Source organism: Nyctereutes procyonoides, unplaced genomic scaffold (assembly GCF_905146905.1).
Source record: "Nyctereutes procyonoides isolate TBG_1078 unplaced genomic scaffold, NYPRO_anot_genome, whole genome shotgun sequence".
In the NCBI taxonomy this organism is placed as follows: Eukaryota; Metazoa; Chordata; class Mammalia; order Carnivora; family Canidae; genus Nyctereutes; species Nyctereutes procyonoides.
The window spans coordinates 36638342-36659310 of record NW_026575052.1 but is presented as its reverse complement, the minus strand read 5'-3'; the positions used below and the strand labels follow the sequence as shown (position 1 = coordinate 36659310).

The following is a 20969-nucleotide window of genomic DNA, read 5'->3' as shown; positions in this document are numbered from 1 at the left end:
CACATAGCTTAAGGCTGACTGTGTGTGTGTGTGTATAAAGTGAATATTTCAAAGTTGTAGATTAAACATAGCTTTTCTTATAATGAGACTCTCAAAATCGATGTTAAACTTACCAAATCTTAGAAATACACTGTTTTAATGGGTAATTCAGCCTTAAAAACTGCAGACTTTGCAAGTGACATTAAAACCATCTAAGAGGATGGGAAACAGTGAATGGAAATAATCCAACTGAGATGTAATAAAGATACAATTTGATAACCAAGCATCCTCCTGAGAAAGCAGTTCTTCCTGTGATCAAGCTAAAATGTTAATCAAAAAATAGTTTGAGATCCCGAGGTTAAGGTCTTTCACAGTAGGCTACATAATCGTAATCAAAAGATACTGGAAAAGAAAATTCCTTTGAAAATGCCCTTGAAACTAAATAAAGTGATAATTCCTGAGTTTCTGTTTTTGATTGAGACCTCAGATTAATTGCTTGCTGACCTCAATATTGTTGAGTTTTAGAAAGCAGGCAACCTCATTACTTCTTGAATTGAATTTATTTATCTGACTTGTTACTTAGAACCTTAATCAGGAAGAATTAAGGAACTTTGCCTCTGTTCATTTGGAAACTTGGGCATGGTGGTACTGACTCCACGTTAAAGAAAGTCTTCGTCTTTATATGTGAAGAATATGGCCTCATTTGGGAGAATATATTTTCAGTAACTTAAGTAACATTACAGTGAACATTAGACTTTCTTTTATTCCTTTTTCCCTTCTGCTTTTTTTAAGGGGTCTATCTTGAAGGAGGCAAAATTAAGAAGCCTTTTCAAAGGATTGTTCTTTGTAGCAAGTTCCTATTTTGAAGATCTTTTTTGTTAAATTATAAAAGTAACATATTGTTTTAAAACCCACAGAATTAATTACATGATAGGAAATACCCTTTCCCAAAGGCAGCCTTTTGTAACATGATGTTTCTTTCCAAAGATTTTATTTACATCATATAAACATTTGTATGTAGTTGCTAAGTAAGAAATGCTCTCCATTCTATTATGCTCCTTGTGCATACTTCCCTGTGCATGCCTTTACATTTGCATCATTTCCTTTAATAGCTGCATTTGATGACATTCCATTGGATGGATCTCCATTGCCTGCATGTGTTGGGCAGCACTTCTTAAAGTACAGTTCACAAACAACTAGGGGTTCCTGAAACCCTTTTAAGAGTATTATTACTGTTCCATAACTGATACTATGAATCACTTATGAATGATGATACTGTTTACTGTACTAAGCTGTTACTTTTCATCATGTAGACTTCTGACTGGTGGTGCAACAGTGGAGGCAGGTATAACTGCTGGCTCTTGAGCCTCAATAAAGGCAATGGCAGCAAACTCTGCTAGTAGCCGTCATGTTTCTTACTACCATGTACTCAACAGGTTTTGTTTTTTAAAGCCAGTATCATTTAGGCACGTCCTTGATGAAGTAGTACAGATTACCAGTTTTACTCAGTTGCCACTCTTGAGTATGCCTCTCTTAAATATTCTCTATGTCACAATGGGCATGTTCTTTGTGACAGTGGTTGTCTTGGGGAAAAGTACTTTGCGATAGGGTCGTGAGCTGAATTAACTGTCTTTTTCCTGCAACACCGTTTGAACGTGGAAGGATGGCTGACAGATTATTTGACATTTTCTCAAAAGTAAGCCTCTTCCTTCAAGGAAAACAGCTAACAGTTGAAGTCTAATGTGCACGCGGATGGTGTGTGAGTCATTCCATACCCTGCACAGTATGCTAGTTACAAAGCAGTAGCTTATTGTTTATGCACCTTCGCTAATTATGAGCAAGGCTGAGCATTTTCCAGATGTTTGTCGTTCCTTTATATTCCTTTGTTTGATGAACGACTTGTTCTTACCTTTTCCCTCTCATTTTTCTACTAGAGATTTTATTTGGTTGTTTGCTTTTGCTTTATTATTTTTTTAAGATTTTATTTATTTATTCATGAGAGACACAGAGAGAGAAGCAGACTTCCTGCGGGGAGCCCGATGTGGGACTCGATCCCAGGACCCCGGAATCACACCTTGAACCAAAGGCAGACACTCAACCACTGAGCCACCCAGGTGCCCCTGCTTTTGCTTTAAAATAAGAGTTCTCGGGATCCCTGGGTGGCGCAGCGGTTTGGCGCCTGCCTTTGGCCCAGGGCGCGATCCTGGGGACCCGGGATCGAGTCCCACGTCGGGCTCCCGGTGCATGGAGCCTGCTTCTCCCTCTGCCTATGTCTCTGCCTCTCTCTCTCTCTGTGACTATCATAAATAAATAAATAAATAAATAAATAAATAAATAAATAAATAAATAAAAACTTAAAAAAAAAGATATTTAAAATAAGAGTTCTCTGATACATTGTATTTTCCAAGAATGGCCATAACAACACCTTCCATTCCACATCCTGTTCTTACAATGTGACTTTGACACTCTTTTCCATTCAGAAGTTAGGCCTGTATTTCTTGCCCTTGAAATTGGTCAGTCTTGATGATGCTTTATGACTGCTGAGTCATATCATAAGATGGAGCTTCCAACTTGTTCCCTATGGAGACTTGTTCTTGGAACCCGGGTACCATGTGTCCATGAGGAGAATGTAGGTCTTATTCCCCAGCTGAGGTCCCAAACAACAGCCACCATTCACTCTAGATAACATGAGTGACCCTGCAGATAATTCCCCAAGATAGTGTCACTCTCCTCCACAGATCATGGAGCAGAGACCATCCTTCCTTACTTGACTCCACAGAATTCATTAATATTAAAAAATAATTATTATTCTCTGCCACCTAGTTCAGAGTAGTTCCTTAGTTATAAAAAACCTGAACAAGCTCTTCATAGATACAGAAATGAGCTCTTAATTCTTCATCCGTGTTTCATTCAGTTTGTTTTTTGCTTTTTGTTTTTTAAACCAAGACAAAATTAAATTGATGAGCTTTTCATTGCAAAGCAAAGTGCACACTTTGTGGAACTGTGGGTCATGTCCCAGTGGGTAAATCATGGAGAGGTTTTATCAGATTTAGAGTGCTAGAGTTAGTCACAGAATGATCTTATCAGGGGTTGATCAGAATTTGTAAACCATCAGAATTTGTAAAAAGACAGTAACTGGTCTTAATTTTAACACACAAGACCTTTCAGTACCACTGGATCAGCTCCTCAGTTGTCCTCTCTTGGAACACATGGATCTAAATGAGCTGTTTAAAGAGTATGGGTTTAGATCGCTTGTCTTGTGTATCACAGTTGAGGGTAGTTTGTTTTCTGAGTCCTAGTACAGCCTTGCAGATTGTGGTTTCTGCTTCCTTTCACAGATGTGCTCTTATTGCTCTCAGGGGGTTTCCTCACCTGCACCCTCATTCGTCAGACTCCTCTTCTGAAAGATGAACAGTTAGCTTCTGGGGTGTGATCAGTCCAGACCTGCACTGTTCTTGGAGAGGTCTCTGTTAGGTCAGTGAGTTTTCCGAGCTGGTGCTTTATGGTGTGCAGGGAATGGCTGCCCCACACTCAAGATCCTGATTTCTCTTGTTTTTACAGGTCTTTTTGTTTCATTTAAATGTTTTAATCCAAGTGGAATTTGTTTTTTGCTACAGGAGTGAAGTAGAGTGTCAGCTTGTTTTAGATATGCCTAGCCTCTTTCACAGAATTAATCAGAAGCCTGTCTTTTTCTGTTGAAGTGCTGCCTTTATCCAATACCGCACTGCCAGGTTTGCCTGGATTTATTTTAGAACTCCACATTATAGTCCATTGACCTGCCTATTTTAATTACTGTAGCCTAAAGTGTACTTTAATATTCATTAATGATATTTCTGAGGTTATTTTACTTGCAGATTTGTCATTGTGTAATTTTTAAGATAAACTGAACACTTACTAGAGAATTGTTTAAAAATCTCATTTGAAAGTGAGAATAATGCTGGGCACCTGGGTGACTCAGTTAAGTGTCTGGCTTTGGGTCAGGTCAAGATCCCCGGGTCCTGGGATCAAGTCCTGCATCAGGCTCCCTGCTCAGTGAGAAGTCAGCTTCTCTTTTTCCTTCTCGTCCTCCCCTCTGCATGTTCTCTTTCTCTCTCTATTAAGTAAGTAAAATCTTAAAAAGAGAGAGAGAGAGAAATGCTAATTGAAAGACACCAAAGATAGTATTGTTTGAAAATCAGAGGCATAAGATTTTGGCTATTTTAATGCTAAGAATTCCAGGTTTATTTTCCTTTCAAAAGGGTATTTTGTAGATCAATCTAATAACACTCCAGCTTGTTCTTTCAAACAGCGCATTGAAAGCAATTGTTTCTTTATGGTCTCAGCCTAACTGAGATAAAGACGGCTTATAGCAAAAGCTAAGGTGCAAAACCACGATTCAGGGTCATATGAAGCAAATAGAGGAAAGAACATGTCCCTTTACATTAATTTAAAACCACCTAAAAATAGTTTAATTCTCCTGTATCTAGTGATATGTTAAAAAATAAAAATTACTTCTGCTGAAAGGGAATTTATTAAACTAAGGAATTTACTTATTAAATGGTTTGGCTGTCATTATATCCTAGCCATTTTAATTCATTTTTATATGAACCTGAAGAGCAAGGTGAAATGATCTGTGACAGACTTTAATAGTACTCTGCACAATTTTATATTTATATCTCATGTGTGATAATGTATGTGAATATCATATTAATGAGTCATATGATTTTTTGGGAGCTGTGCCCTTGAAATAAAGCACTTTAAAATAAAATTGATGTAAAAAGGGAAAGATTTTGTTACAGAAACTGTCCAGGTGTTGTGACTTTGTTTCAACTTGAACTCTTAAACTTAATTTCTTCCCCTCTACTTTTTTTCTGAGCTGCAAGAAAATGCATTGAAGAAACTAATGAGTTTCTTAACCCATTATAATAAAAATGACTTTTATGTCCTTGTGTGAGTTAAGTGGAGCTACATTTTCTTCTGATGCAAACAATAGGTCCATGTTTAATAGGGGTTCTCAACTGAGTGTTGTTCCTCCACCCCCAAGGGCACTTACAGCCTTGTCTAAAGACACTTTTTATTGTCGCATGGCTGAGAAGTACTACTCTGATTCAATGGGTAGGAGCCAAGGGTGCTGCTAAACATCCTCCGGTACTCAGAACAAGTAATTTATTTTATTTCAATGAATATTGGGTAGTGAGAGGAGCATTACTTCAGAAACATTTATTTCGTTGCCTACTGTGTGCCAAATAACAGTCGGGTTGTATAGGGCCTGGTGGTATGCCATATGATAAATGTGGTAGGAAAAATAATCCCTTTCATCTCCCAAAGAAGTCCATGTCCTAATCCCTGGGTACTATGAATATGCTGTGTCCCCTACAGATAAGTTTAGTTACATTGCAAAGTGGAATTAAGGTTGCTCATCCAATGATTGAGTGTAAGGGGGATGATCCAGGTAATCGTGAGAGTGTTTAAAAGTGGAAGAGAGGGCAGCCCGGGTGGCTTAGTGGTTTAGCACTGCCTTCAGCCCAGGGCATGATCCTGGAGACCCGGGATGGAGTCCCATGTTAGGCTCCCTGTATGGAGCCTGCTTCTCCTTCTGCCTGTGTCTCTGCCCCAGTCTCTCTCTCTCTCTCTCTCTCTCTCTCTCTCTCTCTCTCTCTCTCTCTCTCTCAAATAAATAAATAAATAAATAAATAAATAAATAAAAACAATCTTAAAAAAAAAGGTGGAAGAGAGGGTCAAAGTGATGCAATGTTGGAAAGACTCAACATGCTGTTGATTTGAAGACAGAGGAAGATAGCCTCTATTTATTGGAAATGGCAAAAAACAGGTTCTCCCCTAGAGCCTTTGGCAAGGAATGCAGCCCTGCTGACACACCTTGACTTTAGTCCAGTGAGACTGTTCTGGACTCCTACTAATCTATAGAACTATAAAATAATAAATTTGTGGTAGTTATGGCAGCTGTAGAAAGCCAGAAATTTGGATTTTGTTTGGTAGGAATAGGGAGCCATCAGAAAGTTGTCATCAAAGCAAAACCACAATGAGAAGTCACTCACAGCTATCAGAATGACTAGAATGAAAAGAGATAACAAATGTTGGTGAACGTGGTATAGAAAAAGAAAACTTTCCACAGTGTTGGTGAGAATGTAAATTGGTGCAATCACTGTGGAAAAACAGTATGGAGCTTCCTCAAAAAATTAAAACTAGAAATAGCATGTGATCCATTAGTTCCATTACTGGGTATTTACCCAAAGAACATGAAAACATTAATTTTAAATCAGAAAGATATGTGCACCTCTCCTTTTACTGCAGCATTATGTACAATAGACACGATATGGAAACAACCAAATGTCCATCAATAGATGAATTGATAAAGATGTGTACGTATGTACAATGGAATTTTTTAAAATAAATTTATTTTTTATTGGTGTTCAATTTACCAACATACAGAATAACACCCAGTGCTCATCCCGTCAAGTGCCCCCCTCAGTGCCCATCACCCATTCACCCCCACCCCCCACCCTCCTCCCCTTCCACCACCCCTAGTTCGTTTCCCAGAGTTAGGAGTCTTTATGTTCTGTCTCCCTTTCTGATATTTCCCACACATTTCTTCTCCCTTCCCTTATATTCCCTTTCACTATTATTTATATTCCCCAAATGAATGAGAACATACACTGTTTGTCCTTCTCCGATTGACTTACTTCACTCAGCATAATACCCTCCAGTTCCATCCTTGTTGAATGTGCAATGGAATATTAACTCAGCTACAAAAAAGAATGAGATCTTTCCATTTGCAACAGCATGGATGGACCTTGGGGTATAATGATAAGTAAAGTAACCATATGATTTTACTCATCTGTGGATTCTAAAAAACTAAATAGATGATAAACCAAAAGCAGAAACAGACCCATAAATACAGAGGACAAACTGATGGTTGCTATACGGAAGAGGTTGGGGGAATGGGAAAATTAGGTGAAGGGGAAGGGGATATACAGGCTGCCTGGTATGGAATGAAAGTCATGGGGATGAAAGGTAAGCATGGGGAAAATATTCAGGGATACTGAAGTAGTGTTGTATGGTGGCAGACTGCAGCTATACTCATGAGCATAGCATAACATAGAGAGTTGGCAAATCACTTTGTTGTACACTTGAAACTAATGTAACATGTGTCAGTGATACTTCAATATATTGTCACCACAGGGGTGACCTGGTCATATTTGTGCTCTAGAAAAAATGACTGTATGGTCTCATCTTCTGCTATTCTTCTGCTAACCCATTCTTCTGCTATGACTGCATACATGACAATGGACCTTAAATCTCCAGATACCATTTGAATATGAATTTTGTATAAATCCCCAATTCCGGAAATATTATGTCCACATTTTCATAGTCACATCAACATTTCATGGGTAGAAGAGATGCTGTTTGCCAACAGCTTTTACTTCTCTTTCCTTCAAACTAAAGTTACCCGTGTAGATTATTGAATCATAATTCCTTAGCATACTTTATGGATAAATTATATAATATTCTGTTAGGAAAATGGCAGTTTTATAATAGGATTCATTATTTTACTATAGGCTTTCTCCTTTGTTTCCTTGTACACTTCTGCAGACTTTAGAATTGTTAACCATGAAGCTTCTCTGTTGGTCTTTACCTTTCATCATCCCTGAGAGGCTGCCATCTGTGTGGTCCAGTTCTGCAAAACTTCTTTTTTTTTTTTTTTTCAAATTTTTATTTAAATTCTAGTTAGTTAACATATAGTGTAATACTGGTTTCAGGAGTAGAATTTAGTGACTCAAATATAACACCAGTGGTCAACACAAGTGCCCTACTTAATAGCCATCACCCATCTAGCCCATCCCCACCTACCTCCCCTCCAGCAACCCTCAGTTGGTATCCTAGAGTTTAGCATCTCTTGTGGTTTGCCTCCCTCTCAATGTTCATCTTACTTTATTTTTTCTTCCCTTCCCCTGTATTCATCTGTTTTCCTTCTTAAATTCCACATATGAGTGAAATCATAAAGTATTTGTCTTTCCCTGACTGACTTATTTCCTAAGCATAATATACTCTAACTCTATTCACATTGTTGCAAGTGGCAAGATTTCATTCATTTTAGTGGCTGAGTGATAGCCCATTGTGTGTGTGTGTGTATGTATGTGTGTATATATATATATATATATATATATATATATATATATATATATATATATTACATCTTCTTTATCCATTCATCAGTTGATGGACATTTGGGATTTTTCCATAATTTATCTGTTGTTGATAATGCTGCTATAAATATCAGAGTGCACAGGTCCCTTTGAATCAGTGTTTTTGTATCCTTTAGGTAAATATCTAGTAGTGCAAATACTAGGTCATAGGATAGTTCTATTTTTAACTTTTTGAGAAATCTCCATACTAAAAAAACGAAAAGAGAAAGAGAAATCTCCATACTGTTTTCCAGAGCAGCGGTACCAGCTTGCATTCTCACCAACAGTGTAAGAGGGTTCCCTTTTCTCCACATCCTTGCCAACATCTGTTGTTTCCTGGGTTGTTAACCTCTGACCCAGAGGTTGTATCATCGTGGTTTTGATTTGTAGTTCCCTGATGATGAGTGATTGTGAGCATCTTTTCATGTTTCTGTTAGCCATCTGGATGTCTTCTTTGGAAAAACGTCTCTTCATGTCTTCTGCCCATTCCTTAACTGGATTATTTGCTTTTTGGGTGTTGAGTTTGATAAGCTCTTTATATTTTTTAGGTACTAACCCTTTATCAGGTACGTCATTTGCAAATATCTTCTCCCATTCTACAAGTAGCCTTTTAGTTTTGTTGATTGTTTCCTTCCCCATGCAGAAGTGTTTTATCTTGATGCAGTCCCATAATTGTTTTTTTTTTTAATTGAACAGCTATAGATGCATGTTATAAATGGTTGTTGGGGAGTTTTTGTTTTATTTTTGTTTCGTTTTGAGAGAGAGATTGCATGCACACAGGATCAGAGACTGGGAGTGAGAACAGGTACAGAGGGAAAGGAGAGAGAGAATCCCAAGGAGGCTCCATGCCCATGTGAGCTCTGAGGCAGGGCTCAGTCTCATGACCCTGAGATCATGACCTGAACCAAAATCAAGAGTTGGTCGCTCAACCAACTGAGTCACCCAGGTGCCCCTACATTATCTAGTTTTTTTTTTTTTTTTTTTTTACATTATCTAGTTTAAATCATGCATGAGATCATTTCAAGTATTTCAGCAAATTTAGGTTAAGGAGCCATAGAACAGTATTTCCCTTCCCAGAAATAGTAAGTTAATGCAGGTCTTAAAATAACTGCAGTTTCTTCAATGATTTTGCTGTATCAGCAGATGGTCACAATAGAAAGTTTTTGTTCCCCTATTCATCCTCATCATATTGTCATTTTAATAAATTATTGATAATTTACAGTTTGATGAAATGATAATCCCAGCTTTTGAAATAGATTGAGAGCACTGACTCACTAAATTTTCTTGCTTTTTGTAAGTTCCCTTCAGCATTTCCTATTTATAGCACTTTTTAACCTTTCATCTGATAGCTTAACCTTATAAAGCTTTTTATCAAAAAACTTGAGATTCTCATAAAATGTGCTTGGTGATCTTACTTCTTGGAACTATAGAGGCAGTTGGAGCAGTAAGAAGCAGTAAGAAGATGTAACGGAGCAGGTGTTTCCTATAATAGGGCAGCTTACACTTGTGATATTCATTTCTCTATCCCTGAAATACGTGATACTCAGAAAACTTAATCCAAAGATGACATTTAAATTGTGAATAGAAATTTCATCTCACGGCACATGTCTGCCTTCAGCTCAGGGCATGATCCCGGAGTTCTGTGATTGAGTCCTCCTGTATCGGGCTCCCTGAAACAAGCCTGCTTCTCCCTCTGCCTATGTCTCTGCCTCTCTCTATGTCTCTCATGAATAAATAAATGAAACCTTAAAAAAAAAATCTCATCTCATTTTTCCTGTTTGTCTTTATCCTTTTTCCATTTTCTGTATCACCTGGAAACTACATATAATTGGATCAATGTATTATAGCACATGTTTGGTTTTATAGTATATTCTCTCACAGAATGGACAAAACATGAGAATTGATATTTCTGGAAAGGAAGTAGTAGAATCAAAGGCACTACTGAGCAGTAACATGTTTAGATCTTTCTAGTAGGCTGTTGCTTCCTAATTTAGGAACACTGGTTGCATACCCCTGAATATTTTGTTATACTTTGTTATGTATGTTATGTAGTCATTTGGCTTTGATAACAACATGAATGAAAGGGGAACATCTTTCAATTGTTAATTTAGTGATGTATTAGAATTGATTTTTTTAGTATCAGAGATAACTCTGTACTGATCATCCTTAATTTACTACTGTAATTTATAGGATTCTAAAAATGCAACTATGATCACAACGTTGTTATTGCTGCAAAATTTATCATATTCCCCTTTGACATTACCATTTTGTGATCTCTTATCATCCCTATGGCCTTTTAAGTAAACTGATACTAAGAAAGCTTATGGTGATTTTGGGATCTTACATGTTTAGTTGAACCTGATATGGTCTCCTACAGGGTATGTGGTGACAGAACTGAACTGTATATCAGTAAATTTAATTTAGTGCCTGTAAATAATTCTATCCTATAAATAGAACATACATTTTTTTAAATGTTCATGAAATGTGTATAAGAACTGAGCATATTCTAGGCTCTCAAAGGAAACCAAATTTCTCAGAGTAGAAATAGTACAGATCATATTTTCTTTTTTTTTTTTTTTGTTTTTTTAAAGATTTTATTTATTCATGAGAGACACACAGAGAGAGAGAGGCAGAGACACAGGCAGAGGAAGAAGCAGGCTCCATGCAGGGGGCCTGACATGGGACTCGATCCTGGGTCTCCAGGATAAGGCCCTGGACTGAAGGCGGCGCTAAACTGCTGAGCCACCTGGGCTGCTCCAGATCATATTTTCTGACTACAGTGATGTAAAACCAGAAATTAAACAAAAGTTGAGAAAAATTGCAGGTCACAAAAAGTTAAAACAGTATCTTAAAGAGGAAGCCTGCAATTTTGAACAGGTAACATAGCACAGTAAGATTATTACACTTAAAAACATCTGGATACAACTAAATTATTCATAGCCTTAAGTAATTTTATTATCAAACAAGAAAAAATGAAAATAAATTAACTCAGAGCTCATTTCAGGGACAGCGGGGTGGCTCAGTTGGTTAAATGTCTGCCTTTGGCTCAGGTCATGATCCCAGGGTCCTGGGATCAAGTTCTGCATCAGGCTCCCTGCCTTAGTGAGGTTTCTTATTTGGTCATTTTGTAAGTGGTTTTTATTGGCAAGTACTATCAATGGAAAAAAAAAACAATTTAATGCATTTAATTTTATAATGATATCCTTCTAACAGCAACTTGTCTTCCTTCTCTCCTCTCCCTTTTTTCCCTTTTCTCCCCATTTTTCCTTCATTCCTTTTTTCTTCTTTTTGTACTATCAAGTTTTAAAAAAAGATTGAACCTAGAAAACTATGACAGCTCTCAGGAAGAGAGGGATCCCTGGGTGGCGCAGCAGTTTGGCGCCTGCCTTTGGCCCAGGGCGCCATCCTGGAGACCCAGGATTGAGTCCCACGTCGGGCTCCCGGTGCATGGAGCCTGCTTCTCCCTCTGCCTGTGTCTCTGCCTCTCTCTCTCTCTCTGTGTGTGTGTGTGTGTGTGTGTGTGTAACTGTCATAAATAAATTTAAAAAAATTTAAAAAATTAAAAAAAAAGGAAGAGAGTAAAACAGAAAACAGCTAGTAATAAGTTTTTTAATTTATGAAAATAGGTGAAAAACAGTAAGTGATTATTAGCAAATTTAATCCAACATTAAATTCACTATTTATTCCTGGTAAAATTTGTTAATGAAATAGGAATAGAATAATAAGACTTTAACATGATTTTGTAAATAGCTGTTTGAATCTAAACACAAACATACCTCTGTTGAGAATGATCTAAATGCAAGAGAACATCTTCTAGAAAAGACCCTTGGAATCTCAACCTAAATGTTTTTTTTTTTTTTTTTCCACTCAGGAAAAACAAAAAAGAGGATTATAAGTGGATGTGTAATCCAGAATCATTTAGAGATGATCTAGAAAGTATTGCGGATGCTGCTGCCATCTTGGCTTCTGTCTAGTTGGAAGATTCAGAAAAAAAGAATGAATAGGAGTAGTTTAAGAGTTAGGCTGGGTTATGACACCTTTTTTGCTCACATTCCATTGACTGGGAGATGTGGTCTATCTGTATATCCAGGAAGAAGAGTAAGAAATTTTGGTGATAGTCTGTAGAATTTCTAGCCAACGTGATAAGAAAAGAGAGCAAGAATGCATTTGAGGGGGCATGGGTATAAGAATTGGCAAAGAAGAGATAAGTCATTAGTCATTTAAATGAATGTTTAAGTCAGAAAAGTTCAGGAAAATCAAATCAAATGAGGAGGGTTTAACAAGGTAACCAGTTAAATGATAAACGTGTGTGTTGCTGATACTTACTAGCGATAACCAGTTAGAAAAAGCATGCAAAAATAAAGGTTCCTTACAGATTTGTATTTTATTTACCTTGCAATGTGGGGAATCCTTTGGAATTACAGTCAAAACTGGAATCAAAAAGGCATCAAACTTTTGATTGGTGAAGGCTGTCAAACAAACAAACAAACAAAAGACACTTATACTGCCTGATTTGCATACAGTGAAGCAAAAAGGCCTCAAAAATGTCTCATTGAAACCAAAGGAGAAAGGAAGCCCTGAAGAGTTTGTAGAAATAGGTGGTTGTATATAGGAATTAAGTTTATAGGGCTTAGAATTACTAGTTTAAGAGTTTTTATTTTGAAGTATCATGTGTTTTATTGAATCTACTATCCATACATATTTAATTTTATTTCTTAATGTTTTATTTATTCATGAGAGACACAGAGAGAGAGGCAGAGACACAGGCAGAGGGAGAAGCAGGCTCCCTGTGGGGAGCCCAATGTGGGACTTGATCCCTGGACTCTGGGATCACACCTGGAGCCAAAGGCAGATGCTCAACCACTGAGCCACCCAGGCGTCCCAGAAAAGGGCATTTTAAACCAAAGATCAAGCTAAGGAAGTTTTGAAGACCACATGGTTAAATACATTGTTGTAGGCAAATTGTCTTTTAAGGTTTTGGTTTGTTGCCTAGTGTGTTATACATAATCTACCAGGCCTCGTGGAACGTGTATCACTATTCTTAAAAAAAAAAAAATCTTCTGTTTTTCTAAGGAAACCTTTCCTCTCTAGCAAAATTCCAACAGAAATGACTTTACAGAAATTAATTCCTGAAAAATTATCGTGGGTATATGGAGGCTTATAAAGTGGACAGTGATACGATATGTAACCTAAGAAAAATAAAGGATTCAGCTTTATGAATTCCTGCTGGGTGGAATTGCTGAATGATGCAGTGAAATATTTTTTAGTTTTAAGGACTCAAAATCTCAAAAAACAAGAAATGTACATCCTGGTAAGTGGCACCACAGGAGCTAAAATCTTACACCAACTTTAAAGACTAACCACCTTGTGGGTCGAAGCAAATGTCAGAAGACTATAATTACCAACAGAGGAACCTGGTCAACAGTTTAACTAGAACCATTCTGTCTTCAAGTAATAATTTCAAAGTCAAGGGTTACCACACTACTTATTAAAATCCAGTGTATGGACTTTTGAAGTGAGTTGGGTTATTAGCTCTTAATTTATTTGGCATTGCCCTGGAGTCAGGATTTCTGGGTAATTATCTTCTAATAACAGAAACCTATTATAAGGTTTCTAATTTTGTCTTAACCATTTTAGTGAAAGTATTTCTTAAATGATCATCTACTTCCTTGGAGGATGAGAGTAGTAGGGGTTAGGCATATGGAAGTAATGGAAAGAGAATAGAACCAGGAATTTGAAGTCTATGTTCTGGTTGTACTGACGTCATTAACTTGAGAAAAAAAATCAACCTTGAATGTCACTCAAAGCCTAGGAACCTCACTTTTTTTTCTCATTTCAAAAATGAACTTACCAGGCTTGCTGCTTAGTGTTCTGAAACTGAACACTTGCATAAGTTGAATGAAGTGTCTAGTGCTGGTTGTCACCATACCAAATGACCTCAGAGGGATGCACTTAATTAGCTTCTTTAAATAACTTACAAATTTGATTTATTGTCTCCCCTGCCAATTTTCCTTTTGTTGCCATATCTGTGAAATCTTTGCTAAGGCCAATGGCACGGAGCTTTTCCCCTTTTTTCTTCTTAGGAACCTTATGTTTAAGTCTCACTCATTTTGAATTGGTTTTTGTATGTGGTAAAGATAAGGATTTCCTTATTTTTCATTTGGATATCCAATTTTCTCAATCCTTTGGTCATTGTCTAGTTTTGGTATCCTTGTGAAGATCACTTGACTACGTAGCATTATTGTGGACTTTCTTTCCTATCAGTTACTCTGTTTATCCTCCATAGTACCTGAAATCTTAGAGCAATTAGGTGAGAAAAAGAAATGAAAAGTGTGCAAATTGCAAAGGTAGAAGTAAAATTGTCCCTTTTTGCAGATGACATGATTTCATATATAGAAAACACTAAACACCTATTTTTGAAAACTCCTGGAGCTAATAAATTCAGTAAAGTTTCAGGATACAAAGTCAATATACAAAAATCAGTTGTATTTTATGTACTAAATGAACAATCTAAAAAGAAAATTAAGAAAACAAATTCCACTTACGATAACATCAAGAATAATAAAAGACTTCAGCATAAATTTAAGGAAGTGAAAGACTTGTACACTGAAAACTATAAAGCATTGATGAAAGAAATTAAAGAGAACACAAGCAAATAGATGTTTGTATTTATGGGTTGGAAGACTTAATATTAAGATGTCCATACTACCCAAGGCAGTCTTCAGATTCAGTGCAATCCTTCTCGAAATTCCAATGGTGTTTCTTACAAAAATAGATAAAACACAATGCTAAAATTCATAGGAACCATGAAAGATTTTGATTCACCAAAACAATCTTGAAAAAGAACAGAGCTTGGGATGCATCACACTTTCTGATTTCAAAATCTATCCCAAAGCCATAGTAATTAAAACAGTATGGTACTGGCATAAAGATGGACACCCTTTCTATTTTGGAATGGTTTTGGGTTTACAGGAAAGTAGCAGAGACAGTACACAGCTCTCCTCCTCGTGTGCCAGTTTTCCCTCATGTCAGCATCTTATGTCACCAGGGCACATTTGTCAAAATTCAGAAACCAGCACTGGTGTAGTACTGTTAACTAAGCTGCACGCTTTCTTCAGCTATCACCACTTTTTCACTAATGCCCTTAGTTGTAAGATGCAATCCAGAGTAGCACACTTAGCATCTAGTCTGGGTCCATTTTTGATAGTTTTCTGTCCCTTCCCATTATTCCTAATATTTCTTGTTGTTAATGGAGTCTCAATACTACTGGCTTTGTTTTTTTCTGTCCAAGGTTTTTTTTTTTTTTTATCTTTTTTTTTTTTTTATCTCTTGTCATTTGTGCATCTGAGCAAACCTGCACCTGAGCAAAGATAATCACACTTGTTAGAAATGTGTGGAAAAGAAGAATAAACAGTTTCTGATTTTATAAGATTCTCTGGTGATTGATTTGTTTCAATTTGGGCCTGTAGGTACCAAACTGTTTTAGTCCTTTGCCTTCAGGAAATTAATTCCCTCATTCCTAGTGTTTTCTTGGTATTTGAGGTTGCCAGATTCCTGAGCCCTCTGGTTTATGATGTGTTGATGTCCATGTCCCCCACTGAGAACATTCTGAAAACTAGCATTAGAACCAGAATATTGGCATTAGTAAGAATCAAGATACAGAACGTTTCCAACACCACAAAGACCCCTTAGGTTGCTCTATTATAATTAAACCCACTTCCCTCCTGCCTCTCTGACACCTACTTTTGGTTATGAGTGATTTTTTAAAATTGAAACCTGTATATTTTTTGGTATGATTAGATTCTGAATCTTATCAAACCTTCTGTTTTTAGCCACCTTCTTTTGACACTGCTCTGGCAGACATGGGTGTGCCACTTTGTTACTGCCGAGAGTGTGCAAAAGGCCAGGCTCCCCAAGCATCTCCACAGACTCCACTGGGGAATGGGTGGGTCACATCCTCTTAACAGCATGAGTGGTGGTGGGACCACAGTTCATTTAGTCTTGGTGTTTGGCCGAATGACATAGTCCAATTACTATCTCAGTTTTGTCTTGCCCATGTGGTGGTACCTTTACTGGGCCTTTGGGTAGAGAGCGGACTCTGTGTTGGAGTTTTTCCATCTGTGCTTGTTAGCACATCCAGGTTGCTGGCTTCTTCAGCCCCAAATTCATGATATCTAGTCAAGAAGAAAGCCAAGGTGCTCAGTATTGTGGGTTTCCTTCACTACTGGGTCCCTATGCTCTCTGCCTTCTCTTCACCTTTCACACACACACACACACACACACATATATACACACACATATATATGTGTGTGTATATATATAAAACATATGTTATATATGTTTATATATATATAATGTTTTAGTTGTACTTAGCTGGAAGAATGAGTAAAATATTTTATTCTGTTATTTTGTAATTAGAAGTTGGCATCACATCTATCTTTGCAGTATAGTTTTCCCAACAGCAGAATTAATCTAATTATAATTTGCTTACTACATTATAAGACTATTTTCTCAGGAGTGTACCACCTGGTGACATGTAAGCATTCTGCATTTTTTCACATAAAATCAGATAATTGGGTTTATTATGTAATGTGGGCATTATTGCTCTAAAAATGATAGTTTTGAAAATACTGTTAGCGATTTCAGTGTCTTTTCATTCTAGCAATGGCACTCGCTAGAACCTTCAGAAAAATTATATCTGGAGTTTTAGTTGATGGGCAGCATGGATTTTTCTCTAGAAAATCATTTAGTTAATCTATTTCATATATTTCCTCAAAAGAAAGTATTAATACCTATGATCAATGAATATCTTATCACAAGCCAAAATAGACATTTATTTGCTGATGTGGTATTTTCAGCTAAGAAAAACTTTTTTTTTAAAAAAGATGTGCATTTGAAGATTCTTTGTTTTTTTTCTTCCTTCTGCTTTCCACAGCTTTCCTTCCAGAAGAGACTAATGCTTTTGTAATCTTTGCATGACTGACCAGTATACTTTAAAAAATATATTATACCGATAGTGTATGCCGAATGTGGTGGGGCTGTAGTATGGTGATACTTTTCCTCCTTGTTAACCTAATAACCTGTTGGATATTTGATAAGTTAACTGTTTGCAGTTTTTGTAGCAAATTGAAACAGCATTTAAACCACTCTCCTGAGCTCATTTCAGTAGTTGGAGTCACTTGTTCAAACACCAATTTCAAGGTCAGTTCTGTTTCCCTCATATTGTGCAGATGGTTTTAGTTACAGTCATTCATGATATTTCAACAAAGTACACATGCCCTTTAGCAAGAGATCTGTTTCATTGTAATTAAAATAATACCAAACATTACTGCATTTTGCCTAAGAGAGCAAATATTTTTAAAAGTTCATCTTCGGTTTTTGTGGTTTGTACAGTGGTGTCTTCAGGCTTGTGAAGGTAGGGCTTTGTGTTCACAGTTGTTCTTGGCGTCCGCCCTCCCGTCCACCTTCAGTGACGGTTTATCATGTAGCTCTGAGTTGGTCCCCTGAGGGGTTTAATTTCAAGTTCATGCCACCTTTGTCTCTGCCTCTCAAGTGCATTTTCCATTTGTGGTCATTATTTTTAAATGTCTTTATATTCTCAAACAGATGGGATCCAACCAGTTCATCTACCTAAATTAAAATAACGTCAGTAAGGAAAGAGAAGAATTTCTGTGCAGCTGTACTGGGCACACACACAAGCTCATGTTCTTTACTTAAGCCTTACAGATGTTCACCTTTACTGATAATGAGAGAAATGTGCAACTTGAAGTAGGGTGTGTTGGTTTTCACCTCTTAAATTGTAAAGAATTTCATTAATGCTAATACCCATGTTAGAAACAGTGCCACCATCTAAAACCTCTCATACCTTTTAAATTTGTACAAGAGAAAACAATTTGATAATATGTATCAGGAGTCACAAAATTGTCTGTGTCCTTTAGTAATTCTTCTAAAGTAGAGATGAGTATAAGGAAATAATCTGAGATGTAGAGAAGGGCACTTGTGAGAGATTATTCGGCAATATTAGAATTGCATTTATACCATGATTATTTCATCATGCCTATAACGAAAAGTCACGGCATAGATCTGGAATCCTTAAAATGTGTTGGAGTAGAATTGTTGTGCAAGTTTAAAGAGCAGCATTAGGGGGATTCCTGGGTGGCTCAGCGGTTCAGCACCTGCCTTTGGCCCAAGGCGTGACCCTGGGGTCCTGGGATCGAGTCTCGCATCGGGCTCTCAGCATGGAGCCTGCTTCTCCCTCTGCCTGTGTCTTTGCCCCACCCCCGTGTGTGTGTGTGTGTGTGTGTGTGTGTGTGTGTGTGTCTATCATGAATAAATAAATAATCTTAAAAAAAATAAAGAGCAGCACCACGTGTGTATCTCTGTGTGTGCCACATGCATAGGAAAGACAAAGGAGGCTGCAGTGTTTTCTGTTGCAGGATTAGGAAGTGGAATATTGGGTTCCTTTTAATTTTTTTTCTTTTGGTTTCCACATATCCCAGTGGGATAGGAGAAGGACATATTTGTCTTGTTTTGTTTCGTTTTGAGGATCTCTTGTAAGAAGGGAGGTGGGCGCAGTGGTGGTGCCGCAGAGGAGATGACACAGCCATGTAGTCACATGGGAGAGGGACTTGTTCTGCCTCTTTGACCCAGTGTGGCTCCTCTCTGTCCCACAGCTGGCCCTGAAGGACCCGGTGCACACAGTGTCCCTGCAGCAGTTTATCTACGAGAAGCTTAAGGCACAGCAGGAGCTCCTAGGAGAGCAAGGCTTCCAGTCCCTCATGGAGACCGTGGACACAGAGATCGTCACCCAGCTGCAGGAGTTTTTGCAGGGCTTCTGAGAGCATGTGAGCTACGGCTGCCTCCCCTTCCCGACACGAGCCAAGGAACCCAGCCTGCCACCTCTGTGTGAGAGCCTGCTGAGGCGATGAAGAAATCCCTTGTGTATTACAAAGAAGCAAAGACCATGCGTTTTTACTACAAAATCGAGTGAATAAATGTAAATCCCGCACAACTAAAATCACAAACCTATTCCTCAAAAGAATTTAATTTTATATTTCAGAGGGGCCCTGTGTTGACTAGATATAGATTTGATGACACTAGCTGCTTAGTTTTCTGTTAAGAGAAGAAACTGTTTACCTTTTAATCATGTGCTCTTAACACTTGAGAAGATGAAGGTTAATGTCTGCGATGTCTTTCTGCAACCAGAATTAGTATTAATTTGGCTGCTTTATCCCTTTTTTAAGCTAATGAAACTGCAAGTTGAAAGATGACAAAGCCGTTCAGGTGATGGAATTCACGAAGTCTGTGTTACCAGGCAAAAAATTTATGAATAGTGACATATATTACTGAGGTTATCTTGCAAGGGAGTTGCTTTCATCCGACATAGAAAATGTGTTTTATCAAATGCTTTTATTTTCATTTTACTAATTTGATACAAACAATTAGTAAAGGGATTTTTTTCTCGTTTTATTTTCAATTATTACATTTAGTCTTTAAATGCATATTGTAAGGCCTGCAGAAGGGAACCTGTGGTACTGCGGTATCAGGTGGGAGACCTCTGGTCGTGATTTGGTCATGCTTCCTTTATGACTCTTGAGGCCAGGAGCCCTGTGAGCCCTGGGAAGACCCAGGCAGCCCGCAGACCCTCCTGTGCTGTGACGTGGCTATGCCAGGCCGTTCTGCACTTACCAATCCCAGGCTCCTCACTGCATGGGGCATCAGGGCCGCAGTATTAGGGGTGCCCCTTGGAGGACCCAGCAGCAATCCCCAGGGTACCAACACTGATGTGACAAGTCTTCCTTCCTTATTCCTCCAACACGCAGTACCAAAAAAGGGGAAAAGGAGAACTTAAAGCCTTACTTTGTTTTACTCGCCATTTATTGTAAGGAACCTTTAAAGCATTTTTAAGGAAATACTCAAAAGCAAGGTTGGAAAATGTCTGATCTTTCTATAGAAAGTTGGGTACAGTATGTAACTGCAGGAAACCCACTGCCCCTTTGTAAGCTGTGGAACCCAAAATGTATGGAAATACTTGGTGTTTTCAGCAAGAGAAAGAAAATATGGTCCAAATTAAATTTTCCAAAGATACCTTTGATTTGTCTGATTATTTTTCCTGCTTCACAAAAAATGAGTTTGTAAAAATTGACCCAAGGATTTTGAGAGGTGTGCTTTCTCCCATATTCTGGGTGTGGGCTCTGCCCTAGTAGGTAGGTGGTGGTGTATGTAGCAAATCCTAGCAATTATTCCTTTAGTTTCTCTTTTAAAGACAAGAAGCTGCTTCACTCTGTCATTTTTATTCAGTCCTCAAGATGGATCTAAGAAGAAGAATGATTTCTTTCTGCTGACTTAATTATTTTCATTTAGGGCACTATTCCCAACGTTACCAGAAATTCTCAAATGGGCTCCAGTTTTTCAGTGATAGTAAAATAACTCCTCTTTCCAGTTCCCGACAGATTTCATTATAGCGTTATAGCAGATATTACTAAAATAGCTACCTTGCAGAAACAGTAAAAAACTTACCTCAGGAAAAGAGTTTGGTTCATTTTTTTATACCAAAATGTTTAAAATAGGCTTTAAGTAGGAACATGAAACAATATTCCTTAAGTAAGGAACATTAAGTAGATGTTTATCATAGCTCAGAAAGAAATCATGTATCTTGACATCTTAAGTACTCAAGTAGACATAAAATACAAGTTCTGGTTTATAGAATTATTTTCATTAATGCAGCCTTATAGCCAACATATTAAGTTTTGGACAAATGATTAATTCCTCCAGGCCTCTGGTTGAACTTTGTCTCGTGGTAGGAGG

The 20969-nt window shown here is 37.6% G+C and overlaps 1 protein-coding gene across 1 annotated transcript in view; it reads left to right on the top strand.

Annotated features, from left to right (window-relative positions):
* IPO11 (importin 11) overlaps window positions 1-20249 on the top strand; it is a 198179-nt gene extending 177930 nt beyond the window's left edge. The window contains exon 30 of the mRNA XM_055332731.1: window positions 18836-20249. Coding sequence (XP_055188706.1) covers window positions 18836-19000 — 165 coding nt within the window. The 3' untranslated portion in view covers window positions 19001-20249. The remainder of the gene's footprint in view (window positions 1-18835) is intronic.
* The last annotated feature ends 720 nt before the right edge of the window (window positions 20250-20969 follow it).